The following is a 26262-nucleotide window of genomic DNA, read 5'->3' as shown; positions in this document are numbered from 1 at the left end:
AAAGAATATTTATCACCAATCTGGTGAAAGATCTCAGCTTATTCCTTAAGAAACTAGAAATAGAAGAGCAAATTAACCACAAATTAAACAAAGGAAAGGAAATAATAAAGATCAGAGTGGAGATTAGTTAAGTATAAAACATAAAAAGAGAGAAAAAGCAATAAAACCAAAAGCTGGTTCTTTGAGAAGATCCGTAAATCTGATAAAACTGTAGCCAGAATGATTAGGGGGGAAAAGAGAGAAAACACAAATTACCAAACCAGAATTAGAGACGTAATATCACTAGAGATTGCATATATATTAAAAGGATAATAAGGAAATATGAACAACTATATGCCAATAAATTTGATGATTCAGTTGGAATGAACAAATTCCTTAAATGAAACAAGCTACCAAAGATTACTCTAGAAGAAATAATAAACCTGAATAGCCACATGTCTACTATAAAATTGAATTTTTGCTGGTAGATTCCACCAAACATTTAAGGAAGAAATAACCAATTCTACACAAACACATCTAGAAAATTAAGAGGCAGGAACAAGTCCCAACTCATTCTCCAAGGCATGTTACCAAAACCAGACAATGATAAGAAAACCAAGACCAAAATCCCTCATGAGCATAGATGCAAAAATTTCTGAAATTTTAGTGAATCAAATTTAATAACATATAAAAGGGATAATAAATGATGTCCAAGTGGGGGTTATTTCTACAATACATGGTTGATTTAGTATTCAAAAATCGGTCAAGCCCTAGCCAAGTAGCTCAGTTGGCAGAGCAACGACCCGATGTGCCATGGTTGTGGGTTGCAGGTTCCATCCACAGTGAGTATGCAGACCAGAAGCAACCAATGGATGCACCAATAAGTGGAGCAACAAATCAGCCTCTCTCTCAAAAAAAAAAATTAATAAATTAAAAAAAATTTTATCAGTCAATGTAATTTGCATATTAACAAACTAAAAAAGTGATAAGATCATCTCAACAGGGGCAAAAAAGCATCTGACGAAGTCCAACATTCATTATTTAAAAGTATTTTCAGCAAACTAAGAACAGTAAGGAACTTCCTCAAACCTATAGCAAACATCACATTTAATGGTGAAAAAATTAATGCTTTCCTCCTTAATATCAGTAACAAAGCAAGAATGTACATTCTAACCACTTCTATTCAACATTTTTTTCTGGAATTCCTATTCAGTACAGTAAAACAAGAAAATGAAATAAAAGGCATCACTTGAAAGGGAAGACACAATGGTGTGAGACTGGCTATGGAAGTTGCAGGTGGACTGGGTGGAGCAGGACAAAGGGGGGGGGGATTGGGACAACTGTAATAGCATAAACAATAAAATATTTTTAAAAAGAAAAAGAAGATAAACCTATATTTATAGGCAAAATTGCTTACTACATAGAATATCCTACAGAATCTATAAAAAACCTAGAACTAACAAGCCAGTTTATCCAGTTGATGCAAGATATAAGATCAATAATCAATAACAAACTATTATTATATACTAGCAACAAACAATGAAAAAGTGTAATTCCCTATTATACAGCATATTTGACTCTCAGTTGGTATGTGCTTGTCCTCTATCAGTCTGACACCTGCTAAACAACAAAAAATTCGTTTGACAGATCAGGGCAATAGCAGACTAAAGCAGTCTAAAAAAAAGATGATAAACTCTCTTCTAACTTATATCTTAAAGGTAAACACTCAGAAATATTAAAACAACTTATTATATCATAACCTGAGTACCCAAAGTGTTATCCCCAAGAAAAATTATATACTAATTTCTCTATATTCTAGCTGCCATTCAGGAAACTGAAATAAAGAAATAAAAGGTATTATTTTAATAAAAACTTCAACAATCTAGACTATTTGAGCTCTTCTTTTATAAAATATAACTTACCTTAAAATCATTATACCTCCCTTTCTTATGTTAACAATACATTTTTTAAAAATTAAATTACCATAGGACCCAGCAATCCCTCTTCTGGGTATCTACCTGGAAAACTCAAAAACAGGTATTTGCAAAGATATATATGCACCCTAATGTTCACTGCAGCACTAATTCACAGTGGTTAATACATGGAGACAAGCAAAGCATCCTTCGATAAGTAATTGGATAAGGAAGATGTAGTACATATATACTACGGAATACTACTCAGCCATAAGAAGGGATAAAATACCACTATTTGCAACAACGTGGACTTTGAGAATATTATTCTCAGTGAAATAAATTAGTCAGAAAAAGATAAAAACCATATGATTTCACTCATATGTAGGATATAAAACTGAAACTCATAGACACAGACAATAGTATGGTGGTTACCAGAGGGTAGGGGGTGGAGGGTAGTAATGGGTAAATTTTAAATATATTAAAAAATAAATAAAAATTAAATACGTTGCAGTGCATTGGTTAATAACATTATATAAATTTCAAATGTACAATTCTATAATACACCATCTGTATGTTATAACAATGTATTTTTAAACTTGTTTATCTTATGATCATAAAGTTTTAAAATTAGTACAGTTCATCAACATAACATGATCAGCAATGCAAATGTTTACCTTAGGATATGCATTTCATGAAGTTAGTCCACTGGAAGGCAACACGAGTTAATTTGTGTATATTTTTGGGGTAATCCATTTCTTTAACATTCTATTACATAGATAATAATTTGAGACTGTAACATGATACCTTTCATTAACTTAACAATTAAAATTGGACAGAGAAAATAAATAGATAAAATGGAGAAAAATATGGGAAGAGCAATTTAATACGTACCAATCTTAACATGAGAAAATGCCAACCAAGAGAGAGAGGCATTTTCAAGCTTTTTGGGTTTGAGTAAGCATAGCCAACGAGCAGGAAAATTATTTGATCAGGAAACGGCTTGTTTCCACCTAAGTCAAGTATTATACAATTAATATATACTACCACCAGCTGAAACATGGCTCTCTAGTTATGGCCTTTTGTCCTTACAAGGATGTTTCTAACTGGCAGTTAACATATTTTTTCTCTCTGTTTTGTTTGTTTGTTTGTTTGTTTCTCTGTTTCAAATTTTGGCAGGAAAGGGGTAGAAGGGCAAGCAGGTAGGAAAACATTTTGCATAATTCTGCTATTTCTATTAAAAACAGAATATACATTTTATCATTCATGCCAAATTATCTTTTAGCCTTTGCTAATACATGTTTTTATATTTACAGTCAATGAAAACAATATTTATAGAGAACATTTAAAAAAAAATACAGTTTGAAGTAAGATTAGGAGAAATACAAATACAAATTAACAGACAGAAAACCTGTGTTCAACTCCTAATTTTTGCCACTTACTGGCAAAGTAATTTGGGCGAGCCTCTTAACCTCCCTGAGATTCAGTTACCTAATCTATAAAATAGAGATAATACTTTTTGCCTTTTCTGTCTCACAACACTGTTTCAAGTTTCAATGAGACAAGTATATATGGAAGTGATGTATAACTGCCATCCAAATTCATTTATTCCAGCAGTGAAAGTATTGACTTCTTCTGTGCCAGGTAATGGCCTAGGTTCTTTATAAGTATTATCTATTTTAATTATTATAATAATAATGTTAATAATAAATAACAATAAAAATAGACATTTGTTAACCATTCACCATGTACCCCAGCACTAGATCATGGGCATACAGAAACAACAAATTAGACCCTAGATCTTGGGATCAAACAGATAGGTGATATTAACAGGGACTAAGATGGAGGAATTGAAGAAGTCCTTAACACTGCCTGGGTCACACAGCTCCAGCTTCAAAAGGCATTGAAAGTAGCTGTCAAGTGAATGAATCTAGTGGGAGAAACTGTTTCAAGAAGTTTCACTACGCAGGATTACCCACTGAATAACTGTAGTGGGAAGGACATGAGATTAGACACAAACTAGAATTCCAATTTTACCATTTACCATTTAAGATGGATCATTATGAATGAATAGGCGTGTACCAGGCAGAAAAAGTACAATAAAATAAGGACATTTCAGAGAAAGAAAATGGGTGCAAAACACCTAAGTGTGAAAGAACAATATATGTATAGAGAATAGTGAAAACTCAGAGGTCTTCCAGACATTTGCCTAGAATATTTGTCCTATGAACTCTACTAAGGTAAAGGAGAAGCAAAGATTATATCACTGAATGGATAATGGATTACAGGTTGGCAAGATTGGAGTTATGACAAGACAACAGGGAATATAAAGTAGAAGGTGCTTTCAGAAAATGCTTGTAAATCATATGTCTGATAAAGGATTTGTACTTAAAATATATAAAGAACTCTTCCAACTTAATAATAAAAAATAAATAACCGAACTAAAAACTGGACAAGGATCTAAGTAGACAGTTCCTCAAAGATGATATAGAAATGGCCACAAGTACAAATGAAAAGATGCTCAGCATGATTAGCAATCAGGGAAATACAAATGAAATCCACAAGACACCACTTCACACCCGCTACTATAGCTATAATCAAAAGGTTGGCATCCTCATACACTGTCCATGGGAATGTGAAATGGTGCAGCCACTTTGGAGAACACTCTGGAAGTTCTTTAAAAAAAAATTTGGCATAGAATTAGTATATGACCCACCAATTCCACTCTTAGGTATACATAAAAAAAATCAATGAAACATGTCCACAGACTCCTGTACATGAATGTTCAGAGTTGCATTATCGATAATAGCCAAAAGATTGAAATATCCCAAATGCCCATCAATGGATGAACGGATTTTAACAAGTGGCATATCCATTCAATGGAACATTATTCAGTCATAAACAGGACACAATATTGATACATTGCTACCATGTGGATGAACATTTAAAAGCATTATGCTAAGTAAAAGAAACTAGTCACAAAAGACCCCATGTTGTATGGTTCCATCTATATGAAATGCTCAGAATACATAAATCTATGGTGACTGGCATGTAGATTAATGATTGCCCGGAGTTGGGGAAGGGGTTGGGAGTAAGTAGGGAGTGCTGCTAATGGATACAATGTTCCTTTTTGAGGGAATGAGGATGTTCTACAATGGATTGTGGTGATATCTGCAAAACCCCATGAATATATTATAAACCATTTAATTATACATTTTAAAGGGTGAATATATGCTATATAAACTGTATCTCCAAAGAACTGGTTTTTTTTGAGCAATGAAGGTTCTAAAAAGGGTTTGATTCCACGAATTACCATAAGATGGGGTAGTAAAAGAAAGATGTTGACAACCTGGGATAACAGGATGAAGTCTAAAGTTACCCACAACTGGGGTAGTAGGAAAGGAGTGAGGAAAATGAAATGATCCTTGTTTTTTTGCCAATTACTGCTTAAGCAAACCCTACTTAATCTTCCCTACTTGAGTAAAAGTCATTGTGCCCTGCTAATTCCATCACAGATTCTCCCAAGATTTGTTCTAGGTTCTAGGAATCCAAGCTTATTAGGTATGAAAATTCTTTCCAGGCACTTTCTTTGACAGCCTAGTTTGCTAAAACCTATTGGATGGAGACAACTAATCTGTTAGAGCAGATCAAACCCACCAGATGGACACTTCATTTGGAAAACCCGTCACTTTTGATCAGCTACATTTTCCCTGACACCTTCCCTGTTTGGTTCAAATGGAAGGAAAATAAATGATGCACTTTAGCTTCCCATAAATTGTCACATTTATTCCTCATATCTCTTAACCATATTATAGTTAAGGAAGCTAGCCTGAGGAGGACAAATGAACTTTCCCAAAGTCACATAACAGCTGGTAAGTGGTAAAGCTAGGATTCCAGTTATGGCCTAAACACATGTCCTTCCCACTACAGTTATGCAGATTTCTTAAAACAGCCTCTCCCCATAGATCTGTTCCCCTGACAGCTACTTTCAATGCCTTTTGAAGCTGGAGTTTCTGTGATTACTAATTTTAAAACAATGATAGCATTTGCACATTAAACACTTCTCTAGCTTGTTCCCTTGACAACCACACACCTAAGACTAGAAACAAAAAAGAAAAAAGAAAAAAAAAACAGTCCCTGTTAGTGCTTGTACTTAATAATCTCTGTTTGTGAGAACATAATTTTAATAGACTTTTAAAGAGAGTATATAAAGATTTTCAAAAGCAATATAGAGTGGTACCTTTATGCCACCACAGAAAATATTAGAACATTAAAAAAAGCTTAGGAAAGAACATCTTACCTAATAGAAACTCTCAGTTCACTTTCACATGACTGTTCCTACCATCAGCCTGGACCAACAATGGTTGAGCTAACACATGACAGAACTAAGGGTTCTGAGACCCAACTACACTTTTGTCAACCATCAGATATTTTTTAAATTACAAAAGTAATATGCAAAAATATTTCCCCTGTAAAACAAATTAAACAGTGCAGGGTTATACAGAGCACAAAGTGTACGATATCACTCACCAGCTGCCTAATGTTTCCAGAGCTTTTCTTATACATTTACATTCATGTGTATGTATGCATATTGTATATTTTTCTACAAGTAGGATTATACAACACATATTGCCCTGTGACTACTTTAACGGTTTTATTGCGATATGACTAACATATCGTACAATTCACCCACTAAAAGTATACAATTCCGTGAAATTTAGTATATTCACAGAGAATATATGCAACCATCTCTACAATCAATTTGAGGATATTTTCATCACCTCAGAAAGAAACCCTGTACCCTTTAGGTATCACCTGTGCATCCTCGCATTTTCTCCAACCCTAAGCAACCATTTTCTGTCTCTGTTGGTTTCCATATTGTGAACGTTTTTTATAAATGGAATCATATAATATGTGGTATTTTGTGACTAACTTCTGTCACACAGCATAGTGTTTTAAGGTCCATCCACATGTAGCATGTATCAGTACTTAATTCCTTTACATAACTGAATAATATTCCATTGTATGGATGTGCCACATTTGTCCTCTTACTTTTTTTTCATTTTATATAGTCTATTCAATACATACAGATCTGTCCTGCTCTTTTTAGTGACTGCACATTATCGCATAGTTGATGTAACATAACTTATGTAGCCATTTCCCTATGGATGGATATTATGGTACTTCCATTATTTCCCCATTATAGCATTAACTTACCTCCATATGACATCAGGGGGCAAGGAAAAGGCCATCTCTCTTGGTGGAAGACAGACTTTGCCTCCAAAACAGTGGTTCTAAAAGTGTGTTCCTCAGACGTACAGCATCACCTGGGAACTTACTAGAAATGCACATTTCTGGGCCCCACCCCCTGTGCACACTGTTTTAACACACACACCCCTTGTGATTCTCATATGCACTAAAACTTGAGAACCACTGCTCTAAATCTGTTTCACTACACTGCAGTAGGTTTCATATTTGGCTTGAAGTACATTTTAAAAATTAACAGAACCACAAAAATTGGCTTTAACACATGATGGCAGTCATGGATAGGGCAGAAGTATAGTGAAGGGGTACATGGATGTCTTTGTATTTTCTTTACACAGAGTACTTTAATACAAGGAAAAAAAAACTTTTCTCTCATGCTTCTCCTATTTGCTTGCCCCATTATTGTCTCCTCCCATAGCTTTCAAAAACCAACAATTAAACCATTTACATGGAATTAAATGCAAGGCGATGGAAATTGTTTCCTTCCTGACCTTCACTTTTCTGTTGATGATACCCACAGAACAATGAACCCGAAAACCCACCTCTCATTAGAAACTGAAACTTTGGAAAAATGTGATTTCACTTAATCACACAGATGGGAACTAGAAGGGAATTTAGAGGTTTCCTAGTCAAGAGTCATATTTTAGAGATAAGAAAAATGAGGCCCAGAGAAATTACATAACACAGCAAGGCCACACAGCAAGGATAACCTTCTTTCCTGTGTTATCTAGATATATACTAATACTGTACTACTTTACACTATGCACTGCTTTATTATAATGGTTCTTGACCAGATATATGCATGAACTTCACCTGGGGCAATTTCTATTAAAAATACATTTAGAAGCCTGCTGCTGTGGCTCAGTGGATTGAGCGTCGGCCTGTGAGCCAAGTGTCACTGGTTCAATTCCCAGGCAGGGCACATGACTCGGTTGCACGTCAGGTCCCCAGTTGGGGGCGCGAGTGAGAGGCAACCGCACAGTGATGTTTCTCTCCCTCTCTTTCTCCTTTCCCCTCTCTCTAAAAAAATAAATAAACAAACAAAAAAATAAATAAATTATTAAAAAAAAACCTCACCTGTGGACCTTTAAAAAAAAAATACATTTAGAAAGATTTATTTTCTTTTTCTTACTAACCAGAGAACACTGATATAATTTAACTATATCTAGAAGACATTTATGGACATCCAGTATTATAAGATTCTCTGATTCAGCAATGCCCACAGAGGTCAGGGAATCTCCACAAGGGTCAGAAGTACTGGGACTATCTCTACACTACATACCTCCACATAGCAGTTCTTTGTGTTCTTTGGCTTTCTATTGTTCTTCTGTCCTCTCCTTTGATGTGAGTCACTACTTCTTACATCTATCAGTGTATTTGCATACAGCAGTTCCCACATTGCCAACGTGAGTTGAGATATCAAATAAATACAACCTTTAGAACTATGATCAAGGTGATAGTAAAGTGAGTTGTGAGTGAGGAACTAGAAAATTTAGTTGGAGGGACTTTGTGATAATTACATTGGCTGAGACATAATGGGAAGTTAACGTTGCCAGGTTCAACATTCTCTAAGAAACTGGCAGGATCGCAAGACCTCCTTTACACAAACAGAACAAAGAATGAACTCTGGGGATTTGTTTTAACACCAGGAAGGTATGCAGTTTTCTCCTCATCTTCTGCTCTGGTGTTTGTTTGCTTTTTTAAATTAATAAACTCAATTTTTTAGAGGTTTTTGGTTCACAACAAACTTGAGCAGAAAGTAGAGTTTTCCTATAACCCCTGTCCCCAAATGTGCACAAAACTCCCCCACTATCAACATCCTACATCACCAAAACCCTAGGTAGTTTCTACAGCCATGTAAATACTATAAGAAGAATAGTTTAGATTACCTGTAACACCACAGAACTGTGGGTATTGCTGGTAAAGATGCGCGTCGCTCCTGCCTTGGAAGACTGCAAATGGGATGAGAGGCCCATTTCGCTGCTTCCAAGGGACAATTTCATGTGTTGGTCTTCCTCGTCCACGAGAGATCTGAAATTTTTTAAAAATAAAAAACAATGGCAAATTAAAAGTTGTCATATAACTCACAGTAATGAGATGAATATTTCAAGAAATAATCAGTCACTAGTACCAATCATCTGACTGGAATATACTGAATTTTGTTTCACTATATTTTAGGATCAGACCATTCTACATTATAGAAGAAATGTATATATTTGCAAAAAGCTTCCCAAGGTCAGCATAGATAAATGAGACCTGAGAAATCAACCTAAAAGTTGGTTCAAAACCATAATCACAGAGGGTTTTGTTTTTTAGTGCCAAAATAATTGCTTTTGATATTTATTTCACTGTGTAGGTAACAATACAATCAAATTGTGTTATTCACAGCTAAAATTAACTTGGAATATCTATTTTTAGAAAGATAAAATAATATCTATCATTTGCTGAATACTCACTGTGTATCAGGTGCTTGCCAAGAAATTTACACACATGATCTCATATAATCCCTAAAATAATACATTGCAATAGGATTGCTTCCTTTTTATTAAAGATAGGAAAAATGAGCTACAGAAAAGTTAAAAATAATTTATCTAAGGTCACAAAAAATTTTAAGTGCTTGGGCCAGGACTTGAATTGAAGTCTAGTCTGATACCAAACTCCAAAGGCCCCATTAATAAATGTCGAAGATTAACTGTGATATATTACATTATTTCCCCTTTTGTACATTAAAAAATTTTGTTCTCTAGCAGTATCTCTCACTTGCCAGTTTGGGATTATTTAGATAAATAGTTACAGTCTAGTGACGTTTCTAATTTTCAAAGAAGTAAATAATAAAAATAATAAATATAGGTTATACCCATGTATATAAGATCAGTAATTATTATGGTCCATACAAAAATATTGGAGAACGGTAGTTAACAGATCAGTTCCACAGAAAATATATCAAAATATTTAATAGTTAATGGGCCTTAATTAGGTTACACTAAAAAATGACCATCATGGTACTTAGCATTATCCAGGCTGGCTAATGTTTCCTTGGGTGTATATACTGCTAAAGTTGTCTCTGAATTACCTGCCTAAGAGCAGGGATTTCATGGCTCTGAATAGGTCTGTGCATTCATGATGTAGACTGCTAAAATTAACATTAGAAAATAAGGAGGGAGGATGGATTTTCAAGTGCTAGAACTCTGTATTTTTCCTACTTATCTGTAACTGCCTAAATGTTGAATTATTTGTTTTTATAACACCAGTTTATCCCATATCATAAAGATTTCGCTTTTTCCCCCATCATACCTGTAATCTAAGTTGACCGGTTTTAACAAAAAAGTTTTTAAGACTATACCAGACTTTTAATAAAAATCCTGCTTTTTAAATTCTAACACCAACCAGCAATAATCAGCAAAAAATCTGGCCTTGAGAGTGACATCAATTTTTCTTATTGATATTAGAGCCACTATATAATTAAAATGTTAATAAGACCTTATTTTATTCAACTCTCACGGATATTTAATGAGAAAATACTATAATTTAGATAAGATTTTAGCAAGCATAAAAGAAAGTGAATATAGCTTTCAGAAACAGCTGTAAAAGAATTAAATTACATACATGATATATACCATACACACACAAACTTTTAAACAGCTTTTGCAAACAGACATTTAACATTACAGAATCAACTGGAAAAGTGGGTAATTGGTTGATGGCAATTGGCGTCCCTAACCAGAAAATTTCCATTCATGCAGAATTATTTTAATGGGATATTCAAGCAGAATGTTTTATTATTTTCTGTATTCCCTGAACAGAACCTGGCGCATGAGAAGTTTAATGTATGTCATGTGAATGAATATAGAATCTCATTCCTGTGGATCATTCCAAAGACATTTCTTTATCATACAGCACTTTAAATGACCATCGATGATCATTTTTACAGAACCACAAAGGTAACCCATATTGCCATATGACATATTCTAGAAATTGCTTTTTTAAAAATAAACTACAGATAACAACTTGTTTACTTGCCATTTGTTTCTTGCTCTTAAAATTGAAAAGCAGAATGTGAAAATGTATCCCTTTCTTGGCTGGGTTTCTAATTAATTACTCCAAAAACTAAAGAAGGCCTCCCTAAAATCATCTTCTTCATGACTTTTTATCAACTTCTTTTGACTTTTTAACATTCAGAACACTCCCTGTTGTTTCTGCATCAGTAACAGTACATGCCATATCAACCTTCTCAGCGGATCCAATATTCTCTTCTATCTCTTTTTCATTAAGTTTACTGACTGGATGTGAATAGCATTGGTCTTGAACACTGCGAGGATGGGAAACCTCTCTGCAACCCCCAGGAGACAATTATATCAAGCTGTCATTAGAGGAATTATTACCTGAGTACATAATTCCAAAAACAAGTAACATTTTAGTCATTTTTTCAAGTCATATAGTTAAAAGCAGTATAAAGACCTGCCATTCTCTGTAGAGGAAGGGGGCCCAAGGGGATGTTTGCCTCCCCTCCCCCACCTGGCAATGTCTAGACACATTTCTTTGTTGCAGGGGGAGGGTTTGCGTGCTGCTGCCTAATGGGATGCTGCTAAACATCCCCCTGTCAAAACTGTACTCTGGCAAAAATGTCAAGAGAGCCAAGGTTGAGAAACTCTGATGCAGAGAGATTAACCTCCTCGGGAAACATTTTTTAAAGCCATTTCACGTTCTAAATAACTTCCCAGCTGAGAGTTAAACCCACGAGGTAATGATGGTAGTCAGAAATACAGCAGGATTATTAATTACAACGAACTCTTCCAAAACTACCTAACAACAAAATCCTTCTGTTCTTTCTTGGCAAGATAATATGGCTGGCTTTCATATTATTAATTAATGGTCCATCAATTTGAAAAGTCGAGTGTTTACAGTAGATAAGTAGATAATGGCTTTGAAGTTTATAAGGCAATTATGCAGGAAAGCTTTTGTTCTATATAAACTCATGTAATAATAATAATTGAATTCTGCTTAAAACAAGTGTTATTTGGACTCATTTTTACACGCTAACTTAGAATCAAGCAAATCCTGCCCAAATAGTTCCAGTTCATCAACACTATAAAATTAGTCACGGGAAGGTTGCGTTCATTTTTTTTCTAAAAATAAAATATTTTTCCTACAATATCTGTATATTGCCACGAGGCCATACCCGCCCATCCCACTAAGACTGAACACATTTTATTTTCTAAACAATGACCAGCCACAAAGCACAAAAGCAATCTTTCACAAAGTATACATGAATCAGTCAACTGTGCTCACTCAAAGAGAACGGTTACTGAAAAGCATCGCAAAGGTGGCAAAACTGAACATACACACACTATGGCATTCCTTTGTACTGCTGTTTGAAGACAAAAGAAAGAGCAAGTCTAAGCAATTGACAGATGTTAACAGAGTGATGTTAACATTGTAATCTTACCTCAAAAACTTTCGTATTTTAAAAATTACCCCCAAGGGAAATGTATAAATGATATGAGCAGACAATTCATAATGATAAAAGCACAAATGGTTAACGGAAAAATGTTCAACCTCATTAGTATTCCAGAATATGCAAATTAAAGCAAAGATTCCATCTTTAAACATACAAACTTATCAAAGAGTAGAGTGTAAGATACACTCTCTGCATTGCTAGTGCAAACATGTATTAAGCCCCTGCTGTCTGTATGGTATTGCTTGCCCAAGTGGATATTTTAATAGAAATTTTAAAACTCTCAAATGTGCAATCTTTTTCTTTCTATACTGAACATCATGACAATAAAGAGTTGTGGATTATGTGCATAATCTTGTAGGTGGGCTGCAATAAGAGTGCTCTGTCAACCTGGTTCAAATATGTTTCCTACAAAGAATAGTTCTATAAAGGCAATAGTTTGGTAGCATTCTATAAAGAACTGTAAACTCTTAGAATCCACTACAGCAATCAGGTTCGGTTGCATGCTATATGGGGCAGGGAAGAGTGTCTCACAATTGTATCATTTGGCTCTAAAGCCTCAAATCTAACACTCATGAATCTCCACACCAAAAAAAAAAAAATTATTCCCATAAAATCCACTGAAATGAATACCTTTGTGTTTAAAAAATGTGGTATCAAGTTCATAAATCATAAACTGTGCATTTCAGTTTTTTGGTTTCTATCATTGCAAGTACCAGTTTAATGTTATACAGAAAGCCAGGTGAGGTCAAATTTCATTGTCAACAACAAAAAAAGGACAGTATAGTGCTTTCTGAAATTATTGGCATGAAAACACATGAAATGCTTGCTTTTTCTTGGTACGGAAGTTATATGTGTCAACACATGCTCTGGTATGTTAACTTCTTACACCCAATGAAGAGCAGCACATTAACAGTGCTATGAATAAAAGATGCTAATAAGACCTATGTACTCACAGATAAAAAGTACAAATTAAGACTGTCAAAGTAGTTGTCAAGTTGTTCTCTTTACTTCCTTGTATTTATGCTAACTTCTGAAGGGGAAAAATAAACAAATCCAAGAAAAATTAAGAAGGTAAAAGTATATGAAAAACACCTTTAACTTTTCTCTACTTAGTTTCCAATTAGTTTCACTTGTTTTTGCTTGCAACCATTACATTACAAAGTGGTTAAACCTTAACAATGTATTCTAAGAACATAATTCCACTGTATCAAAAGAATATGGATTTGAGTAGTGTCAAAAGTATTATAGAACAAGTGTTACTTTCTAGAGTAATAATATAATAACTGAAAGTCAGTGTCAGCAAGTTGGTAGGCAACAACAGGAACACTAACAAAATAAAAATAAAATAAAATAAAAAGTCATTAATGGTATACAACAAATGGTGTATAAGAAATCAGATTCATTAACCAAGGCACTGACTCATGCTTTCCACCACCCGTCCCCCACAAAAATAAAGTACATATTTCTCACACTCACAATTTAAAAAGAAAGTCAAGAAAAAAGTTTTCTTCAAAGTACTCCCCCTCCATTTGTTTTTCTGTTCTGAAACAGAGAAGTGTCTGCTAGCAGCAGCATTTGCTAAATGAAAAATTTCTTGCGATGAAGTTGCATGGCAGGTGGAGGAAAAATTTAGCCACCTGTTCTCATACTCATTTGAATTTGAGTGCTAAATCTGTCAAGGTATTTCCTTCCACTTTTGAGAAATAACCTTAAACCTTAAGATGGTAGAAGTCATTTTCCATTGATTTTCCTATATTCAAAGTATGTATACTATATTGAATTATAAAGGTATTAAAAACCTTCCTACCACACAAAATTTAGAATCTTGACTCATTTTAACCCCTCCCAAACAGAAACTGAATGATATTCTCTCTCTCTCAACTTCCAATTAAAAAAATAGGGGAAGTTTTTAAAAATCAGAAAGAAAAATTCCAACTCATGAAATTAGTATGTATAAAATAAGACTGGTATTTTCATTAAAAGAAAAATCAAAAGTAGTTAAAACTTAAAATATTGAAAGGTATGTCCTAACTAAAATGTCATTTACAGTATCATTGTACAAGGAAATTATAAATCTCATAGCAAGTTCTCTTAATAAGACATAAATTAATTGCTGTTCAAGAAACTATGGAGAATGTATCTCCTTAAAGAGGTACTTGCCTGAAAGGAATTAAGAAAGATAAAGCTTTCATTAGTTATTTGTATTTTTTACTGACATAAGTATAGTCAATCCTCACTGTCTTCAGGGGATTTGCTCCAGATTCCCACCCACCCTCGCCCTGCAGATACCAAAATCCACTGATGCTTAGGTACCCTTATTTGAAATGGCGTAAAATAATGCATACAGTCAGCCCCTCAAATCTCAGATTCCCAATGTTGAATGAAAAATAAAATATGGATTTAGACTGCAAATATGGTTGGTTGAACCCATGGATGCAAAACCTGGAGATAAAGGGCCAACTGTATTGTATCTTATTGTCCACTTGCAATGAATTCACTAATGCAAGTCTTTGGTATAGATGATATAAAACAGCTGCTAACCTTACTGACTCTTTTTTTTCTGCTGCAGCAGTACCAGAGAGCCCACAAAAAAAGAAAAATGTAAGTAAAGAAGCTTCCTTATATGCATATGTCTGTCACATTTAAAATAAAATCACATTAATAAATAACTAATGTCAGTTTTACCAGAGGAAAAAGATTGCTTACCTAGCACCTGCTGTGTACTAGGCATTTTGCCAGACACGTTCTCTATACCCCTTAATCCTCACAGCAATCCCATTTTAAAGACAGAAAACTGAAGAGTGTTTAATGTGTCACCATGAGCCTGGTAACTATGACATGAACTCCAGTCTGATTCCAGAGCCCACATTGTTCCCATTACAACAAGCCTAAATATTAAAAATAGCAGAGTACAGACCATAAAGTAATTGACATTTCAATGCTTAATTTATAAATACAAGTTGGATCTAAGAGAGACACATTTTATAACAGGCAAGTCATTTTACGTTTGAGTTAAATCGGTTTAAAATTACCCACCTTCTACCACTACTTTCATTAAAAAAATACCAATGCTAAAAATCTCATGCCATTCTCCCTATGCAAATGGAGTAAGGGGACAGCATATCTTAGGATATAAGTTAAGTCATATTCAGGGAGAACTTTAGATGACTGATATCAACATTTAAAAGAACAGATTCTGAATTCCAAAGCCACCCATCACAATCACAGAAATAGCATTATGACACAGATGAGGAAAGGGAGCTAAGCAAATGGAATGACAAAGGATAGTCCATTAGATAACTATAATAGAATGAAAGTTAATTATCCAGACCATAAAGTGTTTGCACTGAATGTCTCATTTCTGTCCCTGAAAGCCTTTGGAATTAATGTTTGCTCCCCTACCTGCCATATGACATATTTCAAAACTTTTGTCTTCATTTAGATTTTAAAATCTATATATCAATTAAAGTCTCATGCATCTAGACTAGAAAATTTTTCTATTTCGATATTTGGTTTATATACTGTTTCTTATTCTTTGTATTTCTTATATTTTGATGAAAGATTAGATATAGATAGATAGATGCCTGAAGTAGAAATAAAAAGAGTAACCAAAACAAAAATTTTTTCTAATAGCTGATTCCACACATACTATATAAAAAATCTAAGTCAAAGCTCCCTGACCTTAAGAAGCCATAAAAGGTCAGAGTATACAGCTGGTTGTGGTGGGAGGAAGATGGCAATAAGTACTTAGGGGAAACACCATGTGTTTCCATCACTGTTAATAGCCCCTTCCCAGTGCACAGGGGAAATAGTTATAATCCTCTGGCTGCACATTAGTTCTCTGGAAGGATGATCCACCCTCCCCACCGTGCCCATTAAGAATTCTAGCTATACCTGAGGCAGGGAACATGACTCTGCCTTCTTCAACACACAAATGAAGACACTGCAACGGGAGCTCCAACACCTGGGCAAACTTTCTTTAAAGAAGCTTTTTGCTCTCAGATAATTTGTTAACCAAGATGTCATTTTACTCCTATTACCTGTAGCTTGCCAACTTTGACATTTAACTATTGTACTATGGCGAATTTCAATGGAAAATCGAGTTATCAAAGAATTGTGGTATCGCCTGTCTAAAAGTTCAGTTTATTGACTACCCCCCCCAAAAAAACCAAATAAGTAAATAAATAAATAAAAACAAAAAGAATCCAACATGGTAAGACGCAAAAATAACCCCTCAATGAAAAGAAAAGAGGACTCCTCAGAAAGAGAGATAGATGAAATAGACATAGCCCAAATGTCAGACATGGAATTCAAAACAATGGTGGTAAAGAAGCTCAATATACTCGACATCCTTAAAATCAACTATGACAACCTTCAAGGAAGTTACCAGCAGCTCCAGGAAAATTACAGGGAACTTGCAGAGAACTACACCAGCATAAAAAAAGACATAGAAATTGTTAACAAGAACCAGGAAGAACTTAAGAATACCATCTCTGAACTGAAAAACACAGTAGAATCAGTCAAAAGCAGACTAAACGAAGCAGAGGATCGGATTAGTGAGTTAGAAGATAATGTAGAGAAAAACTCCCAGACAATACAGCAAAATAAAAAACGACTGAAAAAATATGAACAAGATGTAAGGGAATTACAGGATAGCATTAGGAAAAATAATTTAAGGATCATCGGAATACGAGAGGGAGAAGAAAAGGAACATGGAATTGAAAATCTGATAGGAGAAATAGTGACAGAAAATTTTCCGAACCTGATCAGAGAAAAAGCTATGCAAGTCCAAGAAGCACTGAGAGTTCCAATCAAGAGGAACCCCCAAAAACCCACTCCAAGGCACATCATAGTTAAAATGGCAACATTCCAAGACAAAGAGAGAATCCTAAAAGCAGCAAGAGAAAAGCAGTAAATAACATACAAGGGAGCTCCGATAAGGCTATCAACTGATTTCTCAACAGAAACATTACAAGTCAGAAGGGAATGGTCAAAAATATTTCAAGCAATGAAAAACAAAGGCCTACAACCAAGAATACTCTACCCAGCAAGGCTCTCATTCAAAATAGAAGGTGAAATAAGGAGTTTCTCAGACAAAGGAAGACTGAAAGAATAAATCTCCACCAAACCAGCATTGCAAGAGATGCTAAAGGGAGTGTTCTAAGAAAAAAGAAGAAAAAAACAAGAGAGGAGAGAAACAGAGGTACAAAGGGAAATGAATAAATACACGTCAATAATAACCTTAAATGTAAATGGATTAAATGCTCCAATTAAAAGACATAGGGTAACGGAATGGATAAGAAAACAGGACCCACATATTTGCTGTCTACAAGAAACACACCTCAAAACAAAAGATTGACACAGACTGAAAGTAAAGGGATATAAAAAAATATTCCAAGCAAACGGACCGGAAAAAAATCCAGGGTAGCAGTTCTCATATCAGACAAAATGGATTTCAAAGCAAGGACAATAAAAAGAGACAAAGAAGGACATTTCATAATACTTAAAGGAACAATCCATCAAGAAGATATGACTTTGATAAACATATATGCACCCAACATAGGAGCACCCAAATACATAAAGCAAATACTAGAAGACCACAAAAAGGATATCAACAACAACACACTCATAGTAGGGGACTTCAACACTCCATTATCAACAATAGACAGATCATCAAAGCAAAGAAACACCAAGGATATACAGGCATTGAACAACACACTAAACCACATGGATCTAACTGATATATATAGAACTTTTCACCCCAAAGAAGCAAAATATACATTCTTTTCAAGTGCACATGGGACATTTTCAAAGATAGACCACATGATAGGTCACAAAACAAGCCTCAACAAATTCAAGAAAATCGAAATCATATCAAGCATCTTTTCAGATCACAATGCCTTGAAACTAGAAATCAACCTCAGAGAAAAAAATCAAAGACACCCAAACTCATGGAGATTGAATAACATACTATTAAATAATGAATGGGTTAACAATGACATCAAAGAAGAAATCAAGAAATTTCTAGAAACTAATGATAATGAGCACACAACAACCCAAAACCTATGGGATACAGCAAAAGCAGTCCTGAGAGGGAAGTTTATAGCAATACAGGCATATCTGAAAAGGCTAGAAGAATCTCAAATAAAAAACCTAACCACAATGCTACAAAAACTAGAACAACAACAACAAACAAAGCCTAGGGCAAGAAGAAGGAATGAAATCATCAAGATCAGAGCAGAACTAAATGACATAGAGACTAAACAAACAATCCAAAAGATCAACAAAACTAGGAGCTGGTTCTTCGAAAAAATCAACAAAATCGACAAGCCTCTAGCCAGTCTAATCAAGAAAAAAAGAGTGAAGACACAAATAAACAAAATCAGAAATGAAAGGAGAAATCACGACTGATACCTCAGAAATACAAATGATAGTTAGAAATTACTTCAGACAACTGTATGACAAGAAATTTGACAATCTAGAAGAAATGGACAAATTTCTAGAAACATACAACCTTCCAAAACTGAATCAAGAAGAAGTGGAAAGTCTCAACAAACCAATAACAAAAAAGGAAATTGAAACAGTAATCCAAAATCTCCCGGCACACAAAAGCCCTGGACCGGATGGCTTCACAGGCGAATTCTACAAAACATTCAGGGAAGAACTAACTCCTATCCTCCTCAAACTGTTCCAAAAAATCCAAGAAGAGGGGAAAATCCCAAACTCTTTCTATGAAGCCAGTATTATCCTAATCCCCAAACCAGGTCAAGACACAACAAAGAAAGAAAACTACAGGCCAATATCACTGATGAACATCGATGCTAAAATCCTCAATAAAATATTGGCAAACAGGATCCAGCAATACATCAAAAAGATCATACATCATGATCAAGTGGGCTTCATTCCAGGGATGCAAGGATGGTTTAATATTCGCAAATCAATAAATATAATAGATCACCTAAACAGAATGAAAGACAAAAATCACATGATCATATCAATAGATGCAGAAAAAGCATTTGATAAAGTACAACACCCATTTATGATGAAAACACTCAACAAAATGGGAATAAAGGGAGCATATCTTAACATAATTAAGGCTATATATGAGAAGCCTGAGGCCAACATCATACTCAATGGATAAAAACTGAAAGCATTCCCCCTGAACTCAGGAACTAGACAAGGTTGTCCACTCTCTCCACTCCTTTTCAACATAGTGTTGGAAGTCCTAGCCACAGCAATCAGACAAGAAAAAGAAATAAAAGGCATCCAAATTGGGAAAGAGGAAGTAAAACTTTCATTATATGCAGATGACATGATAGTATACCTGGAAAATCCTATAAACTCCACTAAAAGACTACTCGATATAATAAGTGAATTTGGCAAAATCGCAGGGTACAAAATAAATATACAGAAATCTAAGGCATTTCTGTACACCAACAATAAAATAGCAGAGACAGAGACAAAAAAGAAAATACTATTTACTATAGCAACAAGAAAAATAAAGTACCTAGGAGTAAACTTAACCAAAGAGATAAAAGACCTGTACATTGAAATTTATGCAACATTGAAGAAAGAAATTAAGGAAGAAACAAATAAATGGAAGCAAATACGATGTTCTTGGATGGGAAGAATCAACATCATCAACATGGCCATACTACCCAAAGCAATTTACAGATTCAATGCAATCCCTATTAAAATACCAATGACATAGTTCACAGACCTAGAACAAATACTCCATAAATTCATATGGAACCAAAAAAGACCCCGAATAGCAAGAGCAATCTTGAGACAGAAGAACACAGCAAGAGGAATCACAACACCAGATATCAAACAATACTACAAAGCCACTGTAATCAAAACAGTATGGTACTGGCATAAGAATAGACATATAGATCAGTGGAACAGAATAGAGAGTCCAGAAATAAACCCAGGCCTCTATGGTCAACTAATCTTTGATAAAGGAGGAAGGAACATAAAATGGAGTGAGAAGAGCCTCTTTAACAAATGGTGCTGGGAGAACTGGATAGGGACCTGCAAAAAAATGAAACTAGACCACCAACTTACACCACACACGAGAATAAACTCAAGATGGATCAAAGACTTAAATGTAAGCCGTGACACCATAAAAGTCCTAGAGGAAAACATAGGCAAGAAAATATCAGATATCTCACATAACAATCTCTTCACGGATACATCTCCTAAAGCAAGAGAAATAAAGGAAAAAATAAATAAATGGGATTACATCAAACTGAAGAGTTTCTGCTCAGCAAAAGAAAACATCAGCAAGATGAAAAGGAAACCAACCATATGGGAAAACATATTTGCCAATGACATCACAGACAGGGGACTGATTTCCAAAATATATAAAGAGCTGATACGACTCAACATCAAGAAAACAAACAACCCAATTAAAAAATGGGCAAGGGACCTGAACAAACACTTCTCCGAAGAGGACATACAGAAGGTCCATAGACACATGAAAAAATGCTCAACATCATTAGCCATCAGGGAGATGCAAATAAAAACCACAATGAGATACCATTTTACACCAGTCAGAATGGCCATCATCAACAAATCAACAAGCAACAAGTGCTGGCGAGGATGTGGAGAAACGGGAACCCTACTGCACTGTTGGTGGGAATGCAGACTGGTGCAGCCACTATGGAGAACAGTATGGAATTACCTCAAAAGATTAAAAATGGAACTGCCTTTTGAACCAGCGACTCCACTACTAGGATTATACCCGAAGAATCTTGAAACACCAATTCAAAAGAACTTATGCACCCCTATGTTCATTACAGCACTGTTTACAATAGCTAAGTGCTGGAAACAACCTAAGTGCCCATCTGTAGATGAGTGGATCAAAAAACTGTGGTACATTTACACAATGGAATACTATGTAGCAGAAAGAAAGAAGGAACTCCTGCCATTTGCAACAACATGGATGGAACTAGAGAGAATTATGCTTAGTGAAATAAGCCAGGCAAAGAAAGGAAAATACCATATGATATCACCTAATACAGGAAACTAAAGAACAACACAAGCAAAGGAACTAAATAGAACAAAGAGCAGAATAGCAGTCAATAGGGGGGAGGGGAGAGGGAGAGAAGGGGGATAAGTAAGGGAAGGGTCTAGTCAAAGAACCCGTATAAAAGACTCATGGACATGGACAACGGGGAGGGATATGATTGCGGGAGAGGGGGTGGGTTGGGTGGGGGAGAGAAATTAGGGGAAAAGGGGACAACTGTAATTGAAAAACCAAAATTAAAAAAATAAATAAATAAATAAAATGATAAAAGTTCAGTTTATTAAATATTCAAACCTCCCAATTATCTAAGTTGAGTTTATCATAAAGGCAGATTCCAACCTCAAAACCAGTTAGAAATCACTGAGACTAATCTCTTTGGGAACAGCAGAATCATTCATCAAGTGGTAAAAATCTTATCCTTTCCTGTCTTTTCTAAATTTCCAAGTTATACTCAACTTCACAAAGTCAATAATTCATGACCAGGTCTTAAGGGAATGTTTATTTCTCTTTAAAAAGGAAATATAAAAAACAGAATAAGATGTTCAAACTTACGAAGTAACAGACAACTGCATTCCATGTTTTAAGAATTATAACTAACAGCTCTAAGAGTGCCACTAATTCTGTGTCTTCAAAGCCTCTAATAAGTATAACAAATCTCAATTTTGATTTTGCAATGACCTAGAGGAATCTCTAAGTATTTCAATGAATGTGGTAAGAATTTCAGTATCAAATGAATCAGGTTTTAACAGAAAGTTTAATATGATGCAATCAAATCAATATTTTTATTTATTTTTTTTATTTTTCAATTACTGTTGTCCCATTTTTCCCCCATTGCTCCCCCCCACCCAGCCCACCCCTCCTCCCACCATCATATCCCTCCCCGTTGTCCATGTCCATGGGTCATTTATACAGATTCCTTGAATAAACCCTTCCCTTACTTATCTCCCTTCTCTCCCTCCCCCTTCCCCCCTATTGACTGCTATTCTGCTCCTTGTCCTATTTAGTTCATTTGTTTATGTTGTTCTTTAGTTTCCTGTATAAGGTGATATCATATGGTATTTTGCTTCCTTTGCCTGGCTTATTTCACTAGGCATAATTCTCTCTAGTTCCATCCATGTTGTTGCAAATGGCAGGAGTTCCTTCTTTCTTTCTGCTGCATAGTACTTGATTGTGTAAATGTACCACAGTTTTTTGATCCACTCATCTACAGATGGGCACTTAGGCTGTTTCCAGCACTTAGCTATTGCAAACAGTGCTGCTATGAACATAGGGGTGCATAAATTCTTTTGAATGAGGGTTTTAGGATTTTTTGGGTATGATCCTAGCAGTGGAATCGCTGAGTTCCATTTTTAGTTTTTGGAGGAAATTCCATACTGTTTTCCACAGTGGCTGCACCAGTCTGCATTCCCATCAACAGTGCAGTAGGGTTCCCGTTTATCCACATCCTCGCCAGCACTTGTTTGTTGATCAAATCAATATTTTAATATGATGACCAATGTTTTTAAGACAGGGGAAGGTAAATACACAAAGAAAAATCAGAAGACATACTTAACCCAATGAGTCTGGCAATCACAGTTATGATATTTCTCTCAAGCTAATCTCATATATGGAGTTTATAGAAGCTAAGGGTTTAACTTGGAAACGTTTTCATATTAAAATTATTTTCCATTTTGTACATAACTATCTGCCTTACCATTAAGGTTTTTTTTTTTCCATAAGACTTTGTTATAACACTTTAAGTTATCCTTCTTGTACTGTGCTTAATATAAAGAAACATAACCATTGATGGCCTTAAGTTCTCAGGTGGTAAGGCAATGGAAAAAAATCTTTACTATCATTTACAGCCCACTCACTTATCTACACATTCAAGTATCATATTCTAAGAGTAGAAATGTATTCTTTAACTCCAGAAATGTTTTCTGCTTTTTCTCCTAAACTGCCATCAGGATCCATCATTTTATTACACTCCTAGAAAACTATTTTAACTAAGATCGCTATAATATCCGGTCTCACATCATAATATGATTCTATGATCTAGGTATGGACAGCTCTGCTAATGTAACAAAAATTGCTCCACAAAAAGAATTTTATGAGTCTTTGTCCATTGTGCAGCAACACTAAGAAAAGAGTCCTTTGGAGAAGATTTTTACGTACCATGACTGTATTTGTTTACCCAATATATTAATTTCCGTACTAAAATTGGTAATTATTTCCTGAAAGGTAGACTTGGTTTTTTTGGAGGAGGTAGATGCAAATTATAATTCATTAGGGAATTTGCTACTTTGGGGGTCAAGTGTTTCGTTTTAGGAACATTAAGTCCTCTGGCTTAAAAAGTATGTATGTATGTATACTTGGGTGGAACTCAGAAAGGACAGAGGCCGACCGTACCATTTAGACAATATGACACAGTGGGTATCAAGCATTCACATGTCTCAGTAATTTAAACAGGAATTTTAAATAGAAGATAATTGGAGCATTTTCAGATTGTATGTGTTTTTGCAGAAGCTATGAATTGTGAGGTTGTAATGAATACTGACTTAATCTGTTTGAGATAATCAGGAGAAAAGGATATTAAGCAAGAAAGACACATTCCCTTCCTTCCTTCCAAATTGCCCTTAATAAACAATTTATAATTTCTGACTCTGAGTGTAAGGAGGAGACGATGTATGTGAAGATAGCAAAGAGTCAAAGTTTTAAAAGTTTGCCACCCCAATAAATTCAATAAAAGGAAAAAATGTTTGCCCAGCTAGTCGGAAAATGCTACTCTAAATGGTACTATCCTCACCCCACCTACCATACCTATTTCTTGAAGCAATAAGTCACTTGCAAACATCCAAAATCCAATCTTTTCATAGATCATGTTTAATGAGAAAATTGGTTTATTTAAAGGTGCTCTTAATCGAAATGAATTTGATGACATAGTCCTTGATCATTTCTGGCAGCTTGGTCAGTCGGAATAAAGTTCAGGCATCTGAAATGTATCTAGATGTCATGCATTCAAGGGAGGCATAGATAGGATATGTTGGATTGTGAAAGAAAATTGTCATCATCAAAATACTTCAGTCACCTCTGACTCTTGCTTCTTCCCCATGTTCCATGTCAAGTCAACTGTGAAAGTACCACTGACTTTCCCTCCACTGTGCTCCTATCTCACTGCGTCTCCATTCTCACTGCCCTTACAACTTCTGTTATCTATTACTTCTCACTTGGATGTGATCATTCATATAAATTACATATTTTTTAAAGTATATCTTCTTCATACACTGTGATTGTACTTGTATCTGTAAAAGTCACTTTCTTGCTGAACAAAAGCCAAATGCCACACTCTTGCCTTCAAGGCTTCTTGGCCTAGCCCTACTTAACTAACCACAGATTCCAGCAAATAATTGAACATAAACACCTATTTAATGTTTAGAGAATAAAACTATCAATTGTTTTGCTTTAGAACATGTCATTTTCATCCTTATTTATAGTTATGCCTTTTTTCTATTGCTAACCGAGTAATATGTAAAAGCCATTTTATTTCAATATTTTGATAGAAGGAAATGTTACTTAATTTAAATAGAATATCTGCTCAACCTTTGCAGCTAGGTTGAATCCCTTTTAATACAAACAAATCAGAAGGTAAGTAAGCTTAGATGACTTTTTCATTATTAATTTTAAATTTATTTCTCCTAAACCCTGGGTCAGGTTTCCTTTTTTCCTAGTCAGTAATTTTTTTTCAAAGCATACATACAAAACACATAATCATTTAAGTGCAAACATATTTGCTTTAAAACATAAATTTATCCAGTTGTCTCCATTACGGTAAAGGACGTGTGAAAATAAGTCGAAAAACTCAACTTTAAGAGTACTTACTATCTTGGGAAAGATTATAATCTTAGTTTATCAAATTAAAATTTGATGAACCATAACTAAAGTATTCTGGTCACTGGTAAAAATTGTTCCTACTAAAAATTACTTTCAGTCTGTAACAGCATCTTGGTATTTCTCATCAAGCAAGGAACAGAATCGGGATTTTGAATTAGTTCTTTCATAGCAAAGTTAGCTGCAACTTGCTCTCTAACAAGACTATAACATATTAGATGACTGTATATATCAACTTAAGAAATTCAACACTCTTAAGTGAGGTGCTGTACACAGGGCTACAGAACTCAAACTACACTCTTGAAATTCATTCATCTGCTCAACATTTATTGAACAAATATTACAAAGAGCAAACAGACACTCGCATGCAAAGAAAACACAGTAAAATAAATAATTACTTTTCAAGAACTAAGTGATATAAAAGTAATAATACAATCAATTATCAACATTGTCTACTAACAAATACCACGTTGCATAATTCACCACAGTGATGAAACTAACTGCAAACTTTGCTGCCTAATACAGAAGTGCATGAGTTCATGTTTAGCATACAAGCACCAAACAAAAAAATAAATAACATCCACTTGCCATACTATTATTTTATTTTAAAGGATTATTCATCCTGGAACAGGTTATCTGCAAGCCTGAATTGGCAATCAAACAATAGCCACTATTCAAAATTATAATCTGCAATTATATTTTAAAAAGACAAAACTTATGATGATACAATGATGCATCTCATTTTTCAAAAAAAA

General features: G+C 34.7%; 1 protein-coding gene across 3 annotated transcripts in view; it reads right to left on the bottom strand.

Annotated features, from left to right (window-relative positions):
• KLHL13 (kelch like family member 13) overlaps positions 1 to 26262 on the bottom strand; it is a 131886-nt gene that overhangs the window by 36731 nt on the left and 68893 nt on the right. For all 3 annotated transcript variants that reach the window (XM_090264186.1, XM_090264185.1, XM_090264183.1), the window contains one exon: positions 9044 to 9185. In XM_090264186.1, the coding sequence (XP_090120312.1) occupies positions 9044 to 9185 (142 nt within the window). The remainder of the gene's footprint in view (positions 1 to 9043; positions 9186 to 26262) is intronic.

The sequence above is a fragment of the Furipterus horrens genome, unplaced genomic scaffold, assembly GCF_987537825.1.
Source record: "Furipterus horrens unplaced genomic scaffold, mFurHor1.1.pri manual_scaffold_17, whole genome shotgun sequence".
In the NCBI taxonomy this organism is placed as follows: Eukaryota; Metazoa; Chordata; class Mammalia; order Chiroptera; family Furipteridae; genus Furipterus; species Furipterus horrens.
Note: the sequence above shows the minus strand (reverse complement) of the source record. Positions and strands in the feature narration are given on the sequence as shown.